The sequence below is a fragment of the Xenopus laevis genome, chromosome 3S (assembly GCF_017654675.1).
Source record: "Xenopus laevis strain J_2021 chromosome 3S, Xenopus_laevis_v10.1, whole genome shotgun sequence".
Classification (NCBI taxonomy): Eukaryota; Metazoa; Chordata; class Amphibia; order Anura; family Pipidae; genus Xenopus; species Xenopus laevis.
The window spans coordinates 122232817-122251740 of record NC_054376.1 but is presented as its reverse complement, the minus strand read 5'-3'; the positions used below and the strand labels follow the sequence as shown (position 1 = coordinate 122251740).

The window sequence follows — 18924 nt, the reverse complement described above, 5'->3', positions numbered from 1 at the left end:
CTGCTGATTCACTGCACATGCTCTGTGCTGCTGTCACTTAATGAGCTTAGGGACCCACTCACAATATACAGTACACATAGAATAGAAATGTCACAATATAAGGCTGATTAGTAATTAATACACATAATTACTACATGGCAGCACAGAAACCAGTGCAATTAGCATCAGAATTTAATAATCAGCAAACATGTAGCATCAGCTTATATTACAGCCAGGGAAGCTCATTTTCTGCTGGATAATTAGTGACGAGCCCTAAGCTTAGCTTCTCAACAGCCAATCAGAGCCCACTGAGCATGTGAGTGTCACAGACACTTTCCAAGATGGTGACCCCCTGTGACAAGTTTGAAGTCCTGGATCATTGCTGCTATTGAGAGGCTGAAACTTTGGGCTGTGCAATAAGTTTAGTATTTAAAATATGAAATTTTAACCATATTCATTTTTAGGGTTTAGTTCTCCTTTAAAAATGCACATAAGTAGCATTTTTTTAAACAATCCAGTTAAAAAACAGACAAGCAAAGTAAAAACATGTAACCTGTAGAAATGTATGGATTGCATGGAATGAGTAGAAGTGTTGTAGATACAAACACATGTAGACCAACATTTTAAGACGGTGCTTTATAAATATGCAGGCGACTTCCAAGTCTTGTGGGTTTTCAGACCCAAAATTTGCATTGTTCCTTAATTGGCCTCATGGAAGCTCAACCAACTAGGTTTACCAATTGGCCTATTGTGGACCATTGCCATTTCAGAGACTTGGTTGTGGTTCTTAGAGAACAGTCTTTGTTCAGACTGGACATTTCGTAGGCTCTGGTGTAAGGTCAGGAGACCATGTGAGACATCATGGATAAGTCAACATTTCCAGCTACAGTAGAAGATCTGTACAAGTTGCATTACATCAAATGCCCAAAGCAGTGGCAAGGGGTCTGCCTGTGTTGGGTGCTTCACTAACAAAGGTTATTAGAACACAACAGGAATCAATAGTTATCTCTTGTTTTTTATGTTGATTCCTTGTCCTTTAAGTATCATTCCATTCTTATTATAACCAGCACTATAACTTACTGCTTCTCCTGGAGAACCCGCAGGCCCCGGTGGTCCAGCAGAACCCTAAAAACAAAACAAAATACCATAAGAAAATGAAAGCAATACATAATCAGAAGGTTTATGTACTGAGTTGTGCTTTGGCACAAGTATGTTGTAGGCACCAGGTATAATCGGGTTGATTATCCAAATAATCAGATTTTTTTCCTTCTGCTAAATACCTAAAGAATAACCTAGGTAAGACTCCCTGAGTTTAAAACCACCTACAGACATTGATCTATGAAAATATGTAAGAAACCATTTTAAGCACTTTTTTCTTTACCATGTTTGCTGAATTCTGGGTTTTCTAGGAATTCTGGGTTCTCTATTCTGGGTTTCCCAACTGCTTCATATAAGGTAGAATCCTGCACCAGGTTGAATACCTAAAAAGTGGCCAGTTTCGGGAATAATATACCCTTATTCCCCGGGTGTGTGAGTGGTCCGCGAGTGATCTGGCTGGGTATCGAATAAAGGTGTGGGCTTGATCCCTCCCACCCTCCCCTGTGGTTCTGGTAGATTATTTTCTATTTTTGTGCAGATTCAGTGCTTGAGTGACGTCATGCCCCGTCCAAAGTGACGTCACTTCCTGTTTCGTGTGTTTTCGGGTCAGATGGTTGGTTGGTCTATTACATTTCGGCTTGAGTAACGGATTAGTGGGGGAAAAATTAGAGGGTTGTGGGACTGGGTAGCGGGTATGGGTTGGGTAGGGGTATAAGAAAATAGACCCGTGCAGGACTCTAATATAAACTATTCCTGCCCTCCCCATTTCATCTGTCATTAAGTCATTCTCACCACATGAAAGAAACCCTGCCCTTACCCATATTACATGCCAACAGAATGTTCTAAGCTTACGCATTGCATGATTTCAACTACCCCTTCCACCTTTAGGTGGTTGCAATCAATGTCATATAGTCTTGTCCATTGCATGACTTTAAGCAGTGACTGCCGACCAGTGGCTGGCAAACAATATATTGCTCTATGTGTACTGCCAAGTAGAGCCTCCTAAGGGTGGCTAGACCACATAGGGGCTACTAAATAACCAAACAAAGCCCTTATTTGGCATCACCAGGGACTTTTTCCTTGCTTGTATTCTCCCAAACTCTTATTTACATTTGAATGTGGCTCATGGGTAAAAAAATAAGTTTTAAACAATCCCTGCCTCCCCATTAGGATGCACTGCAGCATCCCTGTTCCCCTTGTCTTGCATAATCCTCTAGTAAGGTTGATGCCACATAGGGCTGAATCTTGGCCTGCATTACTCCCTACGCTTACATCAGCCTTTCACCTTTCCTGCACTCAGAAACACTTTTTTAGTTGAATGCAGACACACACTGTGGATTTTGATGCTGAAACGTGAGCTGAGATTCAGTCCTAAGTGGCATCAGACTATTCCGCCATCACAATGTTCTAATGTCGCCCTCTGCTTCAGTTAAAGATTTCCTCTGTAGGTTGCCAACATAATGTTCTAATGATCTAATCTCCTGCTTGACCACCCTAGTACGTTGCCCTCAATTTTCTGCTGATCTGTCCATCTGTTGAGTTGATGGAATGGAAATGCAGCAAGAATAACAGTTGGGAATCATTTACAGATGTACCAGTCCTTGGGTGATTCCTAATCTGGGGTTTCTACAATCCCTTTTACAACCATTTTTATACTTATCGTCTGTTAAATGAATTTCCGGAAGATGAGAGTGATTATTCTTTCCTAATTTAACTTTCTTACAGACAGGGATTTGGGAATGGGTACTGTTTCCAGTAAAGGAAAAGAATCTCCCCTTCACCAAGCACAGATGTGAACTAAAATGTAAATATTTTATTGTGATTCCCTCTGCAGTGAAAGACAATGTGTTCAGCACATTCTGTTCTTGTGGGTGATTAATAGCACATTGCATTAAAAGCATCCGGCAGCTGGGAAACTCTTGCTTTAAGGTACAACGTGGAATTGATTGACTGTATATGGGAGAAATCACTTGTTCAATTTTACTCCAACCAACCAGCATTTAGGTCTCAGTCAGTCTTACTGGAGGGCTCATTTATGAACAGAGGTAGTTAGCCCAAGTAGCAGTCAGAAAATGAAAGTACTGATCTTATTGGGTGCTCTGCTCTTGCTGTGTACACTGGTGCAATTAAGAACCTGTTTTAGCACTAAGAAGATGGAAGGTTTCCCATGGCACAGCAAGCTAAGTTACTACATTTTTTGCCTTTCTGGTTCCATAGGTTTTACAGAGGAATGACCACCCATGCTCTTTAAAAAGAGGCACTTCTAAGATATTTATATTATTATTTTTACCCATTGTCCTATGTTTGTATAGTCAATATGCATCCCCCATTCATCTTTTTCATCTTAGCCACCTCTACAAATGAGCACCTATGTATTGTGGAGTAGAAGTGCCCTAACCTGTAAGGACGGTTTAGGTGTATTTAGGCATGGTTGGACGTATAAGGCAGGCTGAGGATGTGGCTACTATATAAACTGACTAAGTTATTAAATTGTAAATGTCGTGTGGTACGTTGGCTTACCTTTTCCCCATCCTTTCCATGAGGACCAGCAGGACCTTGGCCACCTACTTCTCCCTGGTCAAAATGATAAGAGGTTACTTTACTTGAGAGAAACTGACCCTGTTATTGAGAGGCCCTGCATAAAGCAGGCAAATCCTTGCATCTATAGTATTTGATTTGTTCCCCAGATAATTAGATATGACACATTAAATCATTGGCATAAATTCAATTTAAAGAACCCTTGAAAAAGAGTGTTGACCAAACTTCTTTTAATAAGGTTAGAGCATAACCTCTTATTTGCAGAAGTCTTGGCCAACAGAACTTTCTATTTGAAGTCACCAACTATGATCCAACGGTCACAACCCAATGATTGGATGAGGGCTTTACATTCTAAACAATGGCCAGGCAGTCTGACTAAGGACTACAAGAGACTAGAGTGGTTGATTATAAAGGATAAATATAGACAGGGCAAAGTTGCTCTTGGAAATATGATGAGTATTTATCTAGTGGCTTCATTCATCTTCATTGACTATATAACAATTAAATCGATTCATAGAAATAATGATAGGGTATAACTTATAGTATGCAGAACATTCTCTAAACTTTAAAATATGAGTGGGGTCTACACACCTTGGAAAAGTCATGCGTAATACAATTGGAAAATAAACTGACCCAGGCCTCCTCCAAAGAGACAGTTCTTACCTTGTGACCATTTTCTCCTGGGAGTCCTGGCAAACCATCAAAACCCCGATCACCCTATAAAAAGTCAAATGATATTCCATGTTAATATCTACTCATCAACAAGAACAGTTTTATTCTGCACCGGTACCAGTACTGATTATTGATGCACGGCTGCAAAATCAATTATAATATCATGCAATAATTTTAGTGGACCAGCACATTTGTTTTATAGCAGCTCAAGGGTAAGATAATTTATTCAGTTCATTGTGCAGTATCTGACATGTCTGCCCCTTTCTCAAATTTGAAGGATCGCTGATATAATTGAAAGCATAATAAGGACAATTAGGGGCCCATTCATTAAGTTCGAGTGAAGGAATAGAAGAAAAAAAACTTCGAATTTCGAAGTGTTTTTTTGGCTACTTCGACCATCGAATGGGCTACTTCGACCTTCGACTACGACTTCGAATCGAATGATTCAAACTAAAAATCGTTCGGCTATTCGACCATTCAATAGTCGAAGTACTGTCTCTTTAAGAAAAATCTTTGACCCCCTAGTTCGCCACCTAAAAGCTATCGAAGTCAATGTTAGCCTATGGGGAAGGTTCCCATAGGCTTGGCTAACTTTTTTTGGTCGAAGGATAATCCTTCGATCAATGGATTTAATCGTTCGATCAAACAATTATTCCTTCGATCGTTCGATCAAACGATTATTCCTTCGATCGTTCGATCGAACTATTTCTGCAAAACCCTTCGACTTTGATATTCGAAGTCGAAGGATTTTAGTTCCCCAGTCGAATATCGAGGGTTAATTAACCCTCAATATTCGACCCTTATACATCTGCCTCTATATGTGTTTTATGTAACTAACACTTTTAATCTAAGATTTAATGAAGCCTTCAGCCCAAACTCTTGCCAAAACACTGATAGTAGCAAGACATACCTTCATTCCAGTTTCTCCTGGAACACCACGAGCACCATCTGCTCCAGAGCGCCCCTAATGAGATGCATGAGAAGAACATTAAAGTAGGAATTAGTAAAATTGAGTAAATAACTAACAAAAAAAATCAGTAATGGAAATGGAATGGAAAAACATACAATTGTACAAAAGGAAGAAAGGAGAAAATGCAACAAAGTGAACTTTGGGCAGCAGGGGGAAAAGCAAGATGGCAAAGAAAGGAAGAATGAAAGGAAAGCAAGAGAAAGCAACTGCTCTACATGGCAGGTCTACAAGTTAAAGTAACGACTGAAAAGATGAAGAAAACAGAAGGTAAAAAAGATAGAAGAAGGAGAATGCAAAAGGGAAGTAAAGACTAGGTAGTCTCATCGCACATTAGGATACAATAGAAGTGTTGTGGGCACAATAAGCTGTGATATTGCTTTTCAAACCTGCTATGTGCCCTCACTCTTATGCTATTCTGTTTGATCATAGGGTGATCTTTAGAGGTTAAAGTTTAAAGAAAGATTTGGGCTATAAATAAACCAGTCCACAGATTGCAATCAAACAATATATATCCCGGTCAGTTCCAGTAGAGTATAGACACTGTATTTGGCCTACTTACTCTTTTGCCAAGCTTTCCGGGAGATCCTGGGATACCTTGGAAGCCCCGAGCACCCTGAAATAAAAGTTTCACAGTGAGACGAAAAAAATGAGATAGATCTACTTTATGTAACAAACAAAGGAGGAGCTATGAGCTATGGAACATCATGTTTGTCCCTCCTACTGTAGGACATACAATAATACAGACAGGAGGGAGCTGTGGAGTATGAAGTCTGTTCCTCCAACTGTAAGGGGTCACAGTAACACAGACAGGAGCAAGATGTGGGACATGAAGACTTTCCCTCCAGCAATAAAGGGACTCGGCGACACAGACAGGAGTAAACTGGGACTTAAAGTCTGTTCTTCGCACGCTAGTGGGACAAAGTGACATGGGTAGGAGGAGTTCGGAAACAGAGAGTCTTGCCCTCCCACTGTAAATTACACAGTGTCATGGGAACAAGAGAGCTATGAGCCAGAAAATGGTTGGAAAACATGTACAAAAGTACTTACTGGAGGTCCTGGATCCCCATAGTCACCTTTTGGACCTTCTGCTCCAGGAGGACCCTGAAATGAAGATAAAAAATTACATATAATTAGGCCATTATCCAACAAGACATTATTTAATTCAGTTGTTAACTTGAATACTATTGAAGTTGCAGACTCTGCTATCTCTGGTCAAGCCTCTAGTGAGATGTTTCTAGTTGTCTTTGGTTTGACCTAAATTAGTGATACTGTGACAGATACTGTACTTACGAGTGGGCCTGAACGTCCCGTCATCCCAGTTGGACCAGGGGGTCCTTTCATAGCCAACTGGAAATAGAAAGACAACATTTCACATGTAGTATTAAAAATGAACTACGCGACATTCAGTAGCTGGGGACTATGGTTGTAGAATGAAGCCTACTTTAGGATTCCTTATCCTGTACTTGTTCTCATGCAAGGGGATTGATATATATGCAATACTAGCAAAACACAAAGGAAACATGAGCAAATGTGATGTGCCCAGTAGCGGAAAACTATACCTCCAACCCAGACCAATATGTAATGTTGCTAATGCTATACTCCATGCAATAAAGAAACGATTGAGGTTTACTTGAAGTCTTATTATGATACGAATGATTAATGGTGCTAATAACCAACTGGTGATCACAAGAACTAGTAACTAAATTGTGATCACTGGATCCAGTAGTCACCTGGTGATCACAGGAGGTGTCAGCATGGAGTTCATCCACCATGGAATGACATGGGATACTCAAGCATGTACAGGGCAATGTTGTGTCATGTGCATGAACCCTAAATATGGATTTCTCTGTTTGGGACATCATAATGGACTGGTAAATTCCAAAGATATAACTCCAATGATATAGGTTGGCTGTTCTTTATACAGAGTCTGGCTTATCAATACAATAGCCAAGGTATTTCCAGGAAAGATTTGCTTTATATTTTTAAAGCCTCCTTCATGCCATAACCTACAATCATATTCCTAAAGAGTAGCATGGGAATCTCAGATGTGGGGTCTTTTTTTCATGATGATTTCTTTACATTTTTACACATTTTACGCTCTTTTAAGAACTATAAAAAAAGTGTAAACATTACTTTTGCTTGCTGTAAGATGGACTGTGCCTGTGCTTCCTGGAAAGACACTGTCTGTAGGCCTGAATCCCCTCCAAACTGGAACTTTAGAGAGAGAAAGTAGGGAAAGAAGAAAAAATAAGGTAACGTTGAATACACAATGGCACACACTCAATGTTGTCAGACAGCCAAGCACCTTGTGATGCTCTTACATTTAATCAAGTCTCTCAATAAAATAAAATGGGCTATCTAACTTTTGGCCCCATGCTCTATGGCAGTGATCACGGAATGGTAACCAGTGCCGGAGCCAGGGCCATGGGTCAGATTCCAGAGTGCATGCTCTTGATTGCTAATCACCACCATGCATCTGGCACTGGAAGTGGAGTGAACAAACATGGTGGCTGCCAGTCATCAGTTCAACAACAGGTTCAGGGGAACAGTTGACTTTTAGGTAGTTTGGCTATTGCAGTAGGGTTGGGGGTGCTATGCAGTGGGTGGTTGGAATTTAAAATCCATAGGAGAGGTGTAGCAATATAACGGTAATAAGCTGTCATATGGAATATTAACTAATAAGCGATAAGGGGAATCCTGGATTCAGCAATTTTGATATGATTAGTATATTTTAGGTCTCCATAAAGTTAATATGTGCCTACCCACAATATCAATCCACCACAATCAGTTTTACAGGCTGATACATTAGATAGGTATAAGAAGGGGTTGGATGGTGTTTAGCAAGTGAGGGAATACAGGGATATGGGAGATAGCTCATAGTACAAGTTGGTCCCAGGACTGGTCCCATTGCCATTTTGGAGTCAGGAAGGAATTTTTTTCCCCTCTGAGGCAAATTGAAGAGGCTTTAGATGGGGGTTTTTGCCTTCCTTTGGATCAACTGGCAGTTAGGCAGATTAAAAAAAACTAAAAGGTTGAACTTGATGGACATGTGTCTTTTTTCAACCTAACTTACTATGTTACTATGTTACATGGTCACCATCAACTTACAGGGAGCATCACAGTATTCCCTGGAGGTCCTCGGATACCATCAGCTCCATTAAGACCAGGTCGCCCAGGAGGCCCCTAAAAAGACATGATAGAAAGAAGAGTTATGTCAATCCCAAAGTGTTAAGGCATCCACGCTCATGCAATGACATGCTCACTGTACAGTTGTGCTGCAGGGGAAGTGATGTCTGGAGCTCCTCACGTTTCATTACATCACATAGTAGATTCCTGTCTCCCGAGAGTCATGCATCATGTCAACCTGCCATACCTGCGTGCTTGTACTCTTGTAATTGGCTTCTATATGAATTTTAAATGTGCCCTTATGTACATCATGTGCCTTATTAAAGGAATAGCATACTGAGCTCTCTTCCAAGGATTATTAAAAGAAGCGTCATTATAGCAATGTCTTCTCATTGACTCCCTTCTAATGAACTTCAAGAAGTTGGTGCAACTGTAACATTATTGATATTAGAGATCATTCCATGTCCATATTTACAGATGATGCAACTCAGAGGTGTCTTATTATACCCTTATATTTTACAGTAGGGGGCACTTTATCTCTTCTAATACACACATCAAGGTATCACGTGGCACTACTAAGCCCAGATGACTTTACTATAAGAGGGATATAAATGAGCTGGAGAGAATGCAGAGACTAAGTGCAACTAAACTGGTTAGAGGGAGGGAAGAGTTAAATTATGAGGGGAGACTGTCAAGGTTGGGGTTGTTTTCTCTGGAAAAAAGGCGCTTGCGAGGGGACATGATTACACTTTACAAGTACATTAGAGGACATTATAGACAAATAGCAGGGGGCCTTTTTACCCATAAAGTGGATCACCGTTCCAGAGGCCTCCCCTTTAGACTAGAAGAAAAGAACTTTCATTTGAAGCAACGTAGGGGGTTCTTCACATACCTGCTATCCCACAGTCACACTCCCTTCCCAGAGACTATTATCCACTGTTACTATAGGCACCATCTCTCCCTACTATACCTGCTATCCCACAGTCACACTCCCTTCCCAGAGACTATTATCCACTGTTACTATAGGCACCATCTCTCCCTACTATACCTGCTATCCCACAGTCACACTCCCTTCCCAGAGACTATTATCCACTGTTACTATAGGCACCATCTCTCCCTACTATACCTGCTATCCCACAGTCACACTCCCTTCCCATAGACTATTATCCCACTGTTACTATAGACACCATCTCTCCCTACTATACCTGCTATCCCACAGTCACACTCCCTTCCCAGAGACTATTATCCACTGTTACTATAGACACCATCTCTACCTACTAGACCTGCTATCCCACAGTCACACTCCCTTCCCAGAGACTATTATCCACTGTTACTATAGACACCATCTCTCCCTACTATACCTGCTATCCCACAGTCACACTCCCTTCCCAGAGACTATTATCCACTGTTACTATAGACACCATCTCTACCTACTAGACCTGCCTGCTGCCGTCTCTTCCAGAGGCAATTAACCATGACACATTTTTCCCAGGATAATAGCTGTTCAGGGAGCAGCACACATCTACAAATCTACCTGCATTCTGCCGTTGAAGTTTGTTATTTCTTAGATAACATTCCTAATCCAACCAAAATTCCTATCTAATATCAGTCAACCGGTGCCGTGAAGTAGAACAAATTACTATATAATTTGGTGCAACTCTGTATTGAGTGAAGAAATTGGACTTACCCTCTCACCTGGATCTCCACGTGGCCCAGGGGGCCCAACTGGCCCAGCAGTCCCTGGATCTCCCTAAAGAAAAATAAAACATGAAAAAAATAATATTTGAGCTGTGCACGGGATTCTGAGACACCTAAATAAGGGACATTGAAGGGACAGGTGTGTTGCTCTTGGTATCTTCTTCAGATGAAAGCTAAGTGCATGCATATAAGTATAAGCATTTACTTCTACATATTAAATGTTGCCTAATATTTACATCATTGCCGGTGCCATGGATACTAGTTTCTGGTTAGCTCCCACTGTAGAGAGTAGAGCTTGTGGCCTCGGACTGTGCTGGTTTCTGTGGGTTTGGAGATGTGGCTGTTATATGCACTTGGGAGAACTGGAGTTTTTATCTACTTAATAATTGATCATATAATAATAGTCCATATATGTTGGAAAAGTAACATCTTTTAAGGGATTCTTGTGCCTAGTGGTGGAAAAAACATGGAGGATGGCTCTCTGGCTGTAAATAAGCCCATATCAGTACACAGCAGTAGAGTAGATATCATTGGTACCCTCTGATTGTATGACAAGGGGTGTATGTGAGTTCTGCCTATTCTGTGGATACCAGGAGCCCACATTGAATATAAAATATATTCTTAAACATGTGCAGTGGGGTGTGAGATGCCGTCTCAAGTAATTGATCGATGTTTATCTGGAAGTTATCTACCTACCGGGTAACCTGGGTTTCCACGTGGCCCTTGAATCAGAGTTCCCTGTAAAACAAAAAATGTTGCCCTTCATTAACCATAGAGAGAGTGACACTTTCCTCTAGTGAAGTCACTGCATATTGATACTCACAGGTTCCAAGATGGCTGGTTCTCCTTTCTCTCCTTTCAAACTCACTTCCTAAAACAGGGGGAAAAAAGAAATTAGGCCACAAGTTAAGGCACAAGCATAGAGTTTTATAAACTCATTAGTAAACTCATTAGTAAACTCATTAGTAGAGATGTCGCGAACTGTTCGCCGGCGAACTTGTTCGCGCGAACATCGGGTGTTCGCGCTCGCCGGAAGTTCGCGAACGTCGCGCGACGTTCGCCATTTCGGGTTCGCCATTGTTGGCGCTTTTTTTTGCCCTCTCACCCCAGACCAGCAGGTACATGGCAGCCAATCAGGAAGCTCTCCCCTGGACCACTCCCCTTCCCTATAAAAACCGAAGCCCTGCAGCGTTTTTTCACTCTGCTGTGTGTGCTGAAGAGATAGTGTAGGGAGAGAGCTGCTGCCTGTTAGTGATTTCAGGGACAGTTGAAAGTTTGCTGGCTAGTAATCGTTTTGATACTGCTCTGTTATTGGAGGGACAGAAGTCTGCAGGGGTTTGAGGGACATTTAAGCTTAGGTAGCTTTGCTGGCTAGTAATCTACCTTCTACTGCAGTGCTCTGTATGTAGCTGCAGTGGGCAGCTGTCCTGCTTCTGATCTCATCTGCTGACTGCTGCAATAACAGTAGTCCTTGTAAGGACTGCTTTTATTTATTTTTTTGTTGTTTTACTACTACTACTACTACTACTACTATAAGAGCCCAGTGCTATTAGTCTAGCAGTGTTGGGGAGTGGGACTGGTGTGCTAATCTGCTGCTCCTAGTAGTTCAGCAGCACCAACTTTAATTTTTTTTTTTTAATATTCATTTTTTTTTTTATTTTTACTTTTTTTATTTTACTACCGCTGTAGTAGTGTATAAGTTGACCTTTTAGGCATTATTTGCCCTGTAGGCATTATTTGCACACTGTTTTCTTCAACCCGCCATCGAGCTGTGTGACCTTGTTCACATTCTGTCTAAATATCCATAATATTACCGTCTCCAGAAAAAACACCGGAGTCACTTTTTTCAAGCAGCCATAATATATTTTACGTAATCCGTATCCACCGCTGTAGTAGTGTATACGTTGGCCTTGTAGGCATTATTTGCACACTGTTTTTCTTCAACCCGCCATCGAGCTGTGTGACCTTGTTTCCCATTCTGTCTAAATATCCATAATATTACCGTCTCCAGAAAAAACACCGGAGTCACTTTTTTCAAGCAGCATTCATATATTTTACGTAATCCGTATCCACCGCTGTAGTAGTGTATACGTTGGCCTTGTAGGCATTATTTGCACACTGTTTTCTTCAACCCGCCATCGAGCTGTGTGACCTTGTTCCCATTCTGTCTAAATATCCATAATATTACCGTCTCCAGAAAAAACACCGGAGTCACTTTTTTCAAGCAGCATTCATATATTTTACGTAATCCGTATCCACCGCTGTAGTAGTGTATACGTTGGCCTTGTAGGCATTATTTGCACACTGTTTTCTTCAACCCGCCATCGAGCTGTGTGACCTTGTTCCCATTCTGTCTAAATATCCATAATATTACCGTCTCCAGAAAAAAACACCGGAGTCACTTTTTTCAAGCAGCATTCATATATTTTACGTAATCCGTATCCACCGCTGTAGTAGTGTATACGTTGGCCTTGTAGGCATTATTTGCACAGTGTTTTCTTCAACCCGCCATCGAGCTGTGTGAGCTTGTTCACATTTTGTCTAAATATTGATAATATTATCGTCTCTAGAAAAACCACTTGAGTTACTTTTTTTCAAGCAGCATTCATATATTTTACGTAATCCGTATCCACCGCTGTAGTAGTGTATACGTTGACCTTGTAGGCATTATTTGCACACTGTTTTCTTCAACCCGCCATCGAGCTGTGTGAGCTTGTTCACATTTTGTCTAAATATTGATAATATTATCGTCTCTAGAAAAACCACTTGAGTTACTTTTTTTCAAGCAGCATTCATATATTTTACGTAATCCGTATCCACCGCTGTAGTAGTGTATACGTTGACCTTGTAGGCATTATTTGCACACTGTTTTCTTCAACCCGCCATCGAGCTGTGTGAGCTTGTTCACATTTTGTCTAAATATTGATAATATTATCGTCTCTAGAAAAACCACTTGAGTTACTTTTTTTCAAGCAGCATTCATATATTTTACGTAATCCGTATCCACCGCTGTAGTAGTGTATACGTTGACCTTGTAGGCATTATTTGCACACTGTTTTCTTCAACCCGCCATCGAGCTGTGTGAGCTTGTTCACATTTTGTCTAAATATTGATAATATTATCGTCTCTAGAAAAACCACTTGAGTTACTTTTTTTCAAGCAGCATTCATATATTTTACGTAATCCGTATCCACCGCTGTAGTAGTGTATACGTTGACCTTGTAGGCATTATTTGCACACTGTTTTCTTCAACCCGCCATCGAGCTGTGTGAGCTTGTTCACATTTTGTCTAAATATTGATAATATTATCGTCTCTAGAAAAACCACTTGAGTTACTTTTTTTCAAGCAGCATTCATATATTTTACGTAATCCGTATCCACCGCTGTAGTAGTGTATACGTTGACCTTGTAGGCATTATTTGCACAGTGTTTTCTTCAACCCGCCATCGAGCTGTGTGAGCTTGTTCACATTTTGTCTAAATATTGATAATATTATCGTCTCTAGAAAAACCACTTGAGTTACTTTTTTTCAAGCAGCATTCATATATTTTACGTAATCCGTATCCACCGCTGTAGTAGTGTATACGTTGACCTTGTAGGCATTATTTGCACACTGTTTTCTTCAACCCGCCATCGAGCTGTGTGAGCTTGTTCACATTTTGTCTAAATATTGATAATATTATCGTCTCTAGAAAAACCACTTGAGTTACTTTTTTTCAAGCAGCATTCATATATTTTACGTAATCCGTATCCACCGCTGTAGTAGTGTATACGTTGACCTTGTAGGCATTATTTGCACACTGTTTTTCTTCAACCCGCCATCGAGCTGTGTGACCTTGTTCACATTTTGTCTAAATATTGATAATATTATCGTCTCTAGAAAAACCACTTGAGTTACTTTTTTTCAAGCAGCATTCATATATTTTACGTAATCCGTATCCACCGCTGTAGTAGTGTATACGTTGACTTTGTAGGCATTATTTGCACAGTGTTTTTCTTCAACCCGCCATCTAGCTGTGTGTATTATCGTTTCCAGAAAAACCAACTGAGTTTTTGTTGTTGTTGTTGTTTTTTTTAAAAATAATGCCAGGCAAAGGCAGGCCGCCACGCAGAGGCCGTGCTAGGGGCCGTGCTGCTATGCAATCCTGTGGCCCTAGCAAATTTCCCAGTTTTAAAAAGCCAATGACCCTGAACTCCCAAAATGCTGAAGAGGTAGTTGACTGGCTTACACAGCACACCCCATCCTCTACCGTTTCTAACTTTACCACAACATCCTCCTCATCCTCCACTGCTATGGCCACCCCACGTAACACTTCCTCCACCACCGGTGCCCCTTCTTCACTGGGGTCAGAGGAGTTATTTTCCAATGAGTTTCTTGAACTGAGTAATGCGCAACCATTATTGCCAGAAGAAGATGAAGGAGATGAGGACCTTACACCAGATTTAATTCTGGCAGAGAACACGATAGAGATGGACATAATGAGTGATGAGGAGGAGGTCCCCGCTGCTGCTTCCTTCTGTGATGTGTCAGAAGAAATTGATGCATCTGAGGAGAATGATGATGAGGAGATTGATGTTTTGTGGGTGCCTAGTAGAAGAGAGCAAGAGGAGGGTAGTTCAGATGGAGAGACGGAGAGTCAGAGAGGCAGTAGGAGAATAAGACTTAGAAGAAGCAGGGAGGACAGCCCGCAGGGATCAGCAGGGCAACAACATGTATCGGCACCTGTGTTCAGCCGGCCAACGCACCCGCCATTGCCGCCAATACCGCCAACTCCGCCAACTTCTACTGTTACCGCCAGATCGCACACTTCCAAAAAGTCAGCAGTGTGGGATTTTTTTAATGTGTGTGCCTCTGACAAAAGCATTGTAATTTGCAATGAGTGCAGTCAGAAACTGAGCCTTGGTAAGCCCAACAGCCACATAGGTACAACTTCTATGCGAAGGCACATGAGCGGCAAGCACAAAGCACTTTGGGAGCAACACCTCAAAGGCAACAGGCAAACTAAAAGCCACACTCCTTCTGGTCCAGCATCTTACTGCTCTACCTCTGCTCTCCTTGACCCGTCTGAACCACCCTCCACTCCGCCTTCCACCTTGACCACCTGTTCCCATTCCCAGTCATCTGCCACCAGCCAAGTTTCTGTGAAGGCCATGTTTGAGCGTAAGAAGCCAATGTCTGACTGTCACCCCCTTGCCCGGCGTCTGACAGCTGGCTTGTCTGCACTCTTAGCCCGCCAGCTTTTACCATACCAGCTGGTGGACTCTGAGGCCTTCCGCAAATTTGTAGCAATTGGGACACCGCAGTGGAAGGTACCCAGCCGCAATTTTTTTTCTAAAAAGGGAATACCACACCTGTACCAACATGTGCAGAGCCAAGTTACCGCATCTCTGTCACTTAGTGTTGGGCCAAAGGTCCATATGACTACTGACGCATGGTCCTCCAAGCATGGTCAGGGCAGGTATGTCACCTACACTGCCCACTGGGTGAACTTGGTAATGGCTGGGAAGCAGGGAATGGGTAGCTCAACAACAACAGTGGAGTTGGTGTCACCGCCACGGATTGCACGCGGTTCTGCCACCACCTCTACTCCTCCATCGCTCTCTACCTCGTCTTCTTCTTCTTCTTACTCTGCTGCTGGGTCCTCCTTCTCCTCCTCCACACCTGTGCACCCCCAGCTCCCCCTAGGCTATTCGACGTGCCAGGTACGCCGTTGTCACGCTGTCTTGGGGATGACGTGCCTGGAAAGCAAAAACCATACCGGATCTGTACTCCTGTCATCTCTGCAGTCACAGGCCGATCGGTGGCTGACCCCACACCAACTGCAGATCGGAAAAGTGGTGTGTGACAATGGAAGCAATCTGTTGGCAGCGTTGAGACTAGGCAATTTAACACATGTGCCCTGCATGGCACATGTGTTAAATTTAATAGTCCAACGTTTTGTCTCCAAGTACCCAGGATTCCAGGACGTTCTCACCCAGTCCAGAAAGGTGTCGGCCCATTTCAGACGTTCCTACACAGCCATGGCACGCCTTGCTGACATTCAGCAGCGCTACAACATGCCAGTCAGGCGTTTGATTTCTGACAGCCAGACTCGCTGGAATTCAACGCTCCTTATGTTGGAACGTCTGCTGCAACAACAAAGGGCCGTCAACGAGTACCTTTTTGAACTGGGTGGTAGGACTGGATCTGCACAGCTGGGGATTTTTTTCCCCCGTTACTGGGTGCTTATGCGCGATGCCTGCAGGCTCATGCGACCTTTTGAAGAGGTGACAAATATGGTCAGTCGCACCGAAGGCACCATCAGCGACCTAATACCCTTCGCTTTCTTCCTGGAGCGTGCCGTGCGACGAGTGACAGATGAGGCTGTAGACCAGCGTGACGAGGAGCTGGAAGCGCACGATTTCTGGTCGGAATCACCAGAACGAACCCAGGCACCTGCTGCAACGCAGGGAGAGGTGCCAGAAGTGGAGTCAGAGGAGGAAGGTGGCTTTGTGGAGGAGGAGGAGGAGGACCAACAGGAGCAGGCTTCCCAGGGGGCTAGTGGTGACCTTTTGGGGACCCCTGGTCTTGTACGTGGCTGGGGGGAGGAGACCGTGGATGATGCAGTCCTTGATAATGAGGAAGCGGAGATGGATAGCTCTGCATCCAACCTTGTGAGAATGGGGTCTTTCATGCTGTCATGCCTGTTGAAGGACCCCCGTATCAAGAGGCTTAAGGAGAAGGACCTGTACTGGGTCGCAACGCTACTAGACCCTCGGTACAAGCATAAAGTGTCAGAAATGTTACCAACATACCACAAGTCCGAAAAGATGCGGCATTTACAAACCAGCCTGCAAAACATGTTGTACAATGCTTTTAAGGGTGATGTCACTTCAGGAACTCATCAACATTCCAGGGGCAGAGGTGCCAGTAATCCTGCCACGAGCACACCTGCAAGGACAAAGCCCTTTGGCCAGTCTGTAACGTCAGACATGCAAATGTTTTTCTGTCCAAGGCAGCGCCACAACCCTTCTGGATCCACCCTCAAAGAACGCCTCGACCGGCAGGTAGCGGACTACCTGGCATTAACTGCAGATATCGACACTCTGAGGAGCGATGAACCCCTGGACTACTGGGTGCGCAGGCTTGATCTGTGGCCAGAGCTGTCACAATTTGCCATGAACCTCTTGTCTTGCCCAGCCTCAAGTGTGCTCTCAGAAAGGACCTTCAGTGCAGCAGGAGGGATTGTAACTGAGAAGAGAACTCGCCTAGGTCACAAAAGTGTCGATTACCTGACCTTTATTAAAATGAATGAGGGGTGGATCTCGGAGGGTTACTGCACGCCGGAAGACTTGTTCTGACTTCTATGCAGCTGTCCTTCTCTTCAAGCCTCATGACTCCACACACAGCTGTCCTTTAGCGTCCTCCTCCTCCCTCCGCCACCGTTACAAACTAGGGTGCAAACCCTACTGGTTTAATTTTTTCTGGCCTCTGTGCTTCAGTGGCTGCAACCAAAAAAACTGGGCAAACAATGTCTACAAGGTCAACGTATGGCAAAAAATGACTATTTTCAGCATTTATATGGCATATTTTTTCTGGCAACTGTGCTTCAGTGGCTGCGTCCAAAAAAATGCATATTTTCTGCATTTATATGGCATAATTTTTCTGGCAACTGTGCTTCAGTGGCTGCGACCAAAAAAATGCATATTTTCTGCATTTATATGGCATAATTTTTCTGGCCTCTGTGCTTCAGTGGCTGCAACCAAAAAAATTTATATTTTCAGCATTTATATGGCATAATTTTTCTGGCCTCTGTGCTTCAGTGGCTGCAACCAAAAAAATTTATATTTTCAGCATTTATATGGCATAATTTTTCTGGCAACTGTGCTTCAGTGGCTGCGACCAAAAAAATTACTATTTTCAGCATTTATATGGCATATTTTTTCTGGCCTCTGTGCTTCAGTGGCTGCGGCCAAAAAAACTGGGCAAACAATGCCTACAAGGTCAACGACGTTGACCTTGTAGGCATTGTTTGCCCAGTTTTTTTGGCCGCAGCCACTGAAGCACAGAGGCCAGAAAAAATATGCCATATAAATGCTGAAAATAGTAATTTTTTGCCATACGTTGACTCAACGTATATGGCAAAAAATGACTATTTTCAGCATTTATATGGCATATTTTTTCTGGCAACTGTGCTTCAGTGGCTGCGACCAAAAAAATGCATATTTTCTGCATTTATATGGCATAATTTTTCTGGCCTCTGTGCTTCAGTGGCTGCAACCAAAAAAATTTATATTTTCAGCATTTATATGGCATAATTTTTCTGGCAACTGTGCTTCAGTGGCTGCGACCAAAAAAATGCATATTTTCTGCATTTATATGGCATAATTTTTCTGGCCTCTGTGCTTCAGTGGCTGCAACCAAAAAAATTTATATTTTCAGCATTTATATGGCATAATTTTTCTGGCAACTGTGCTTCAGTGGCTGCGTCCAAAAAAACTGGGCAAACAATGTCTACAAGGTCAACGTATGGCGAAAAATTACTATTTTCAGCATTTATATGGCATATTTTTTCTGGCAACTGTGCTTCAGTGGCTGCGTCCAAAAAAACTGGGCAAACAATGCCTACAAGGTCAACGTATGGCAGTTGTTTAAAGAGAACAGTAGATTACTAGCCAGCAAAGCTACCTAAGCTAAAATGTCCCTCAAATCCCTGCAGACTTCTGTCCCTCCAATACAGAGCAGTATCAAGCAGATTACTAGCCAGCAAGCTTACTATCATCTGTCCCTGAAATCACTAACAGCTCTCCCCCTACACTATCTCTTCCAAGCACACACAGGCAGATTTTTCAGATACATTTTG

At 42.5% G+C, this 18924-nt stretch overlaps 1 protein-coding gene across 2 annotated transcripts in view; it reads right to left on the bottom strand.

The window, feature by feature from the left end:
- col5a3.S (collagen type V alpha 3 S homeolog) overlaps positions 1 to 18924 on the bottom strand; it is a 110834-nt gene that overhangs the window by 33912 nt on the left and 57998 nt on the right. For both annotated transcript variants that reach the window (XM_018256276.2, XM_018256277.2), the window contains 12 exons: positions 10905 to 10952; positions 10778 to 10819; positions 10071 to 10133; positions 8366 to 8440; positions 7391 to 7471; positions 6548 to 6604; positions 6305 to 6358; positions 5817 to 5870; positions 5198 to 5251; positions 4279 to 4332; positions 3598 to 3651; positions 1060 to 1104 (listed from right to left, as the gene is read on the bottom strand). In XM_018256276.2, the coding sequence (XP_018111765.1) occupies positions 1060 to 1104; positions 3598 to 3651; positions 4279 to 4332; positions 5198 to 5251; positions 5817 to 5870; positions 6305 to 6358; positions 6548 to 6604; positions 7391 to 7471; positions 8366 to 8440; positions 10071 to 10133; positions 10778 to 10819; positions 10905 to 10952 (681 nt within the window). The remainder of the gene's footprint in view (positions 1 to 1059; positions 1105 to 3597; positions 3652 to 4278; positions 4333 to 5197; positions 5252 to 5816; positions 5871 to 6304; positions 6359 to 6547; positions 6605 to 7390; positions 7472 to 8365; positions 8441 to 10070; positions 10134 to 10777; positions 10820 to 10904; positions 10953 to 18924) is intronic.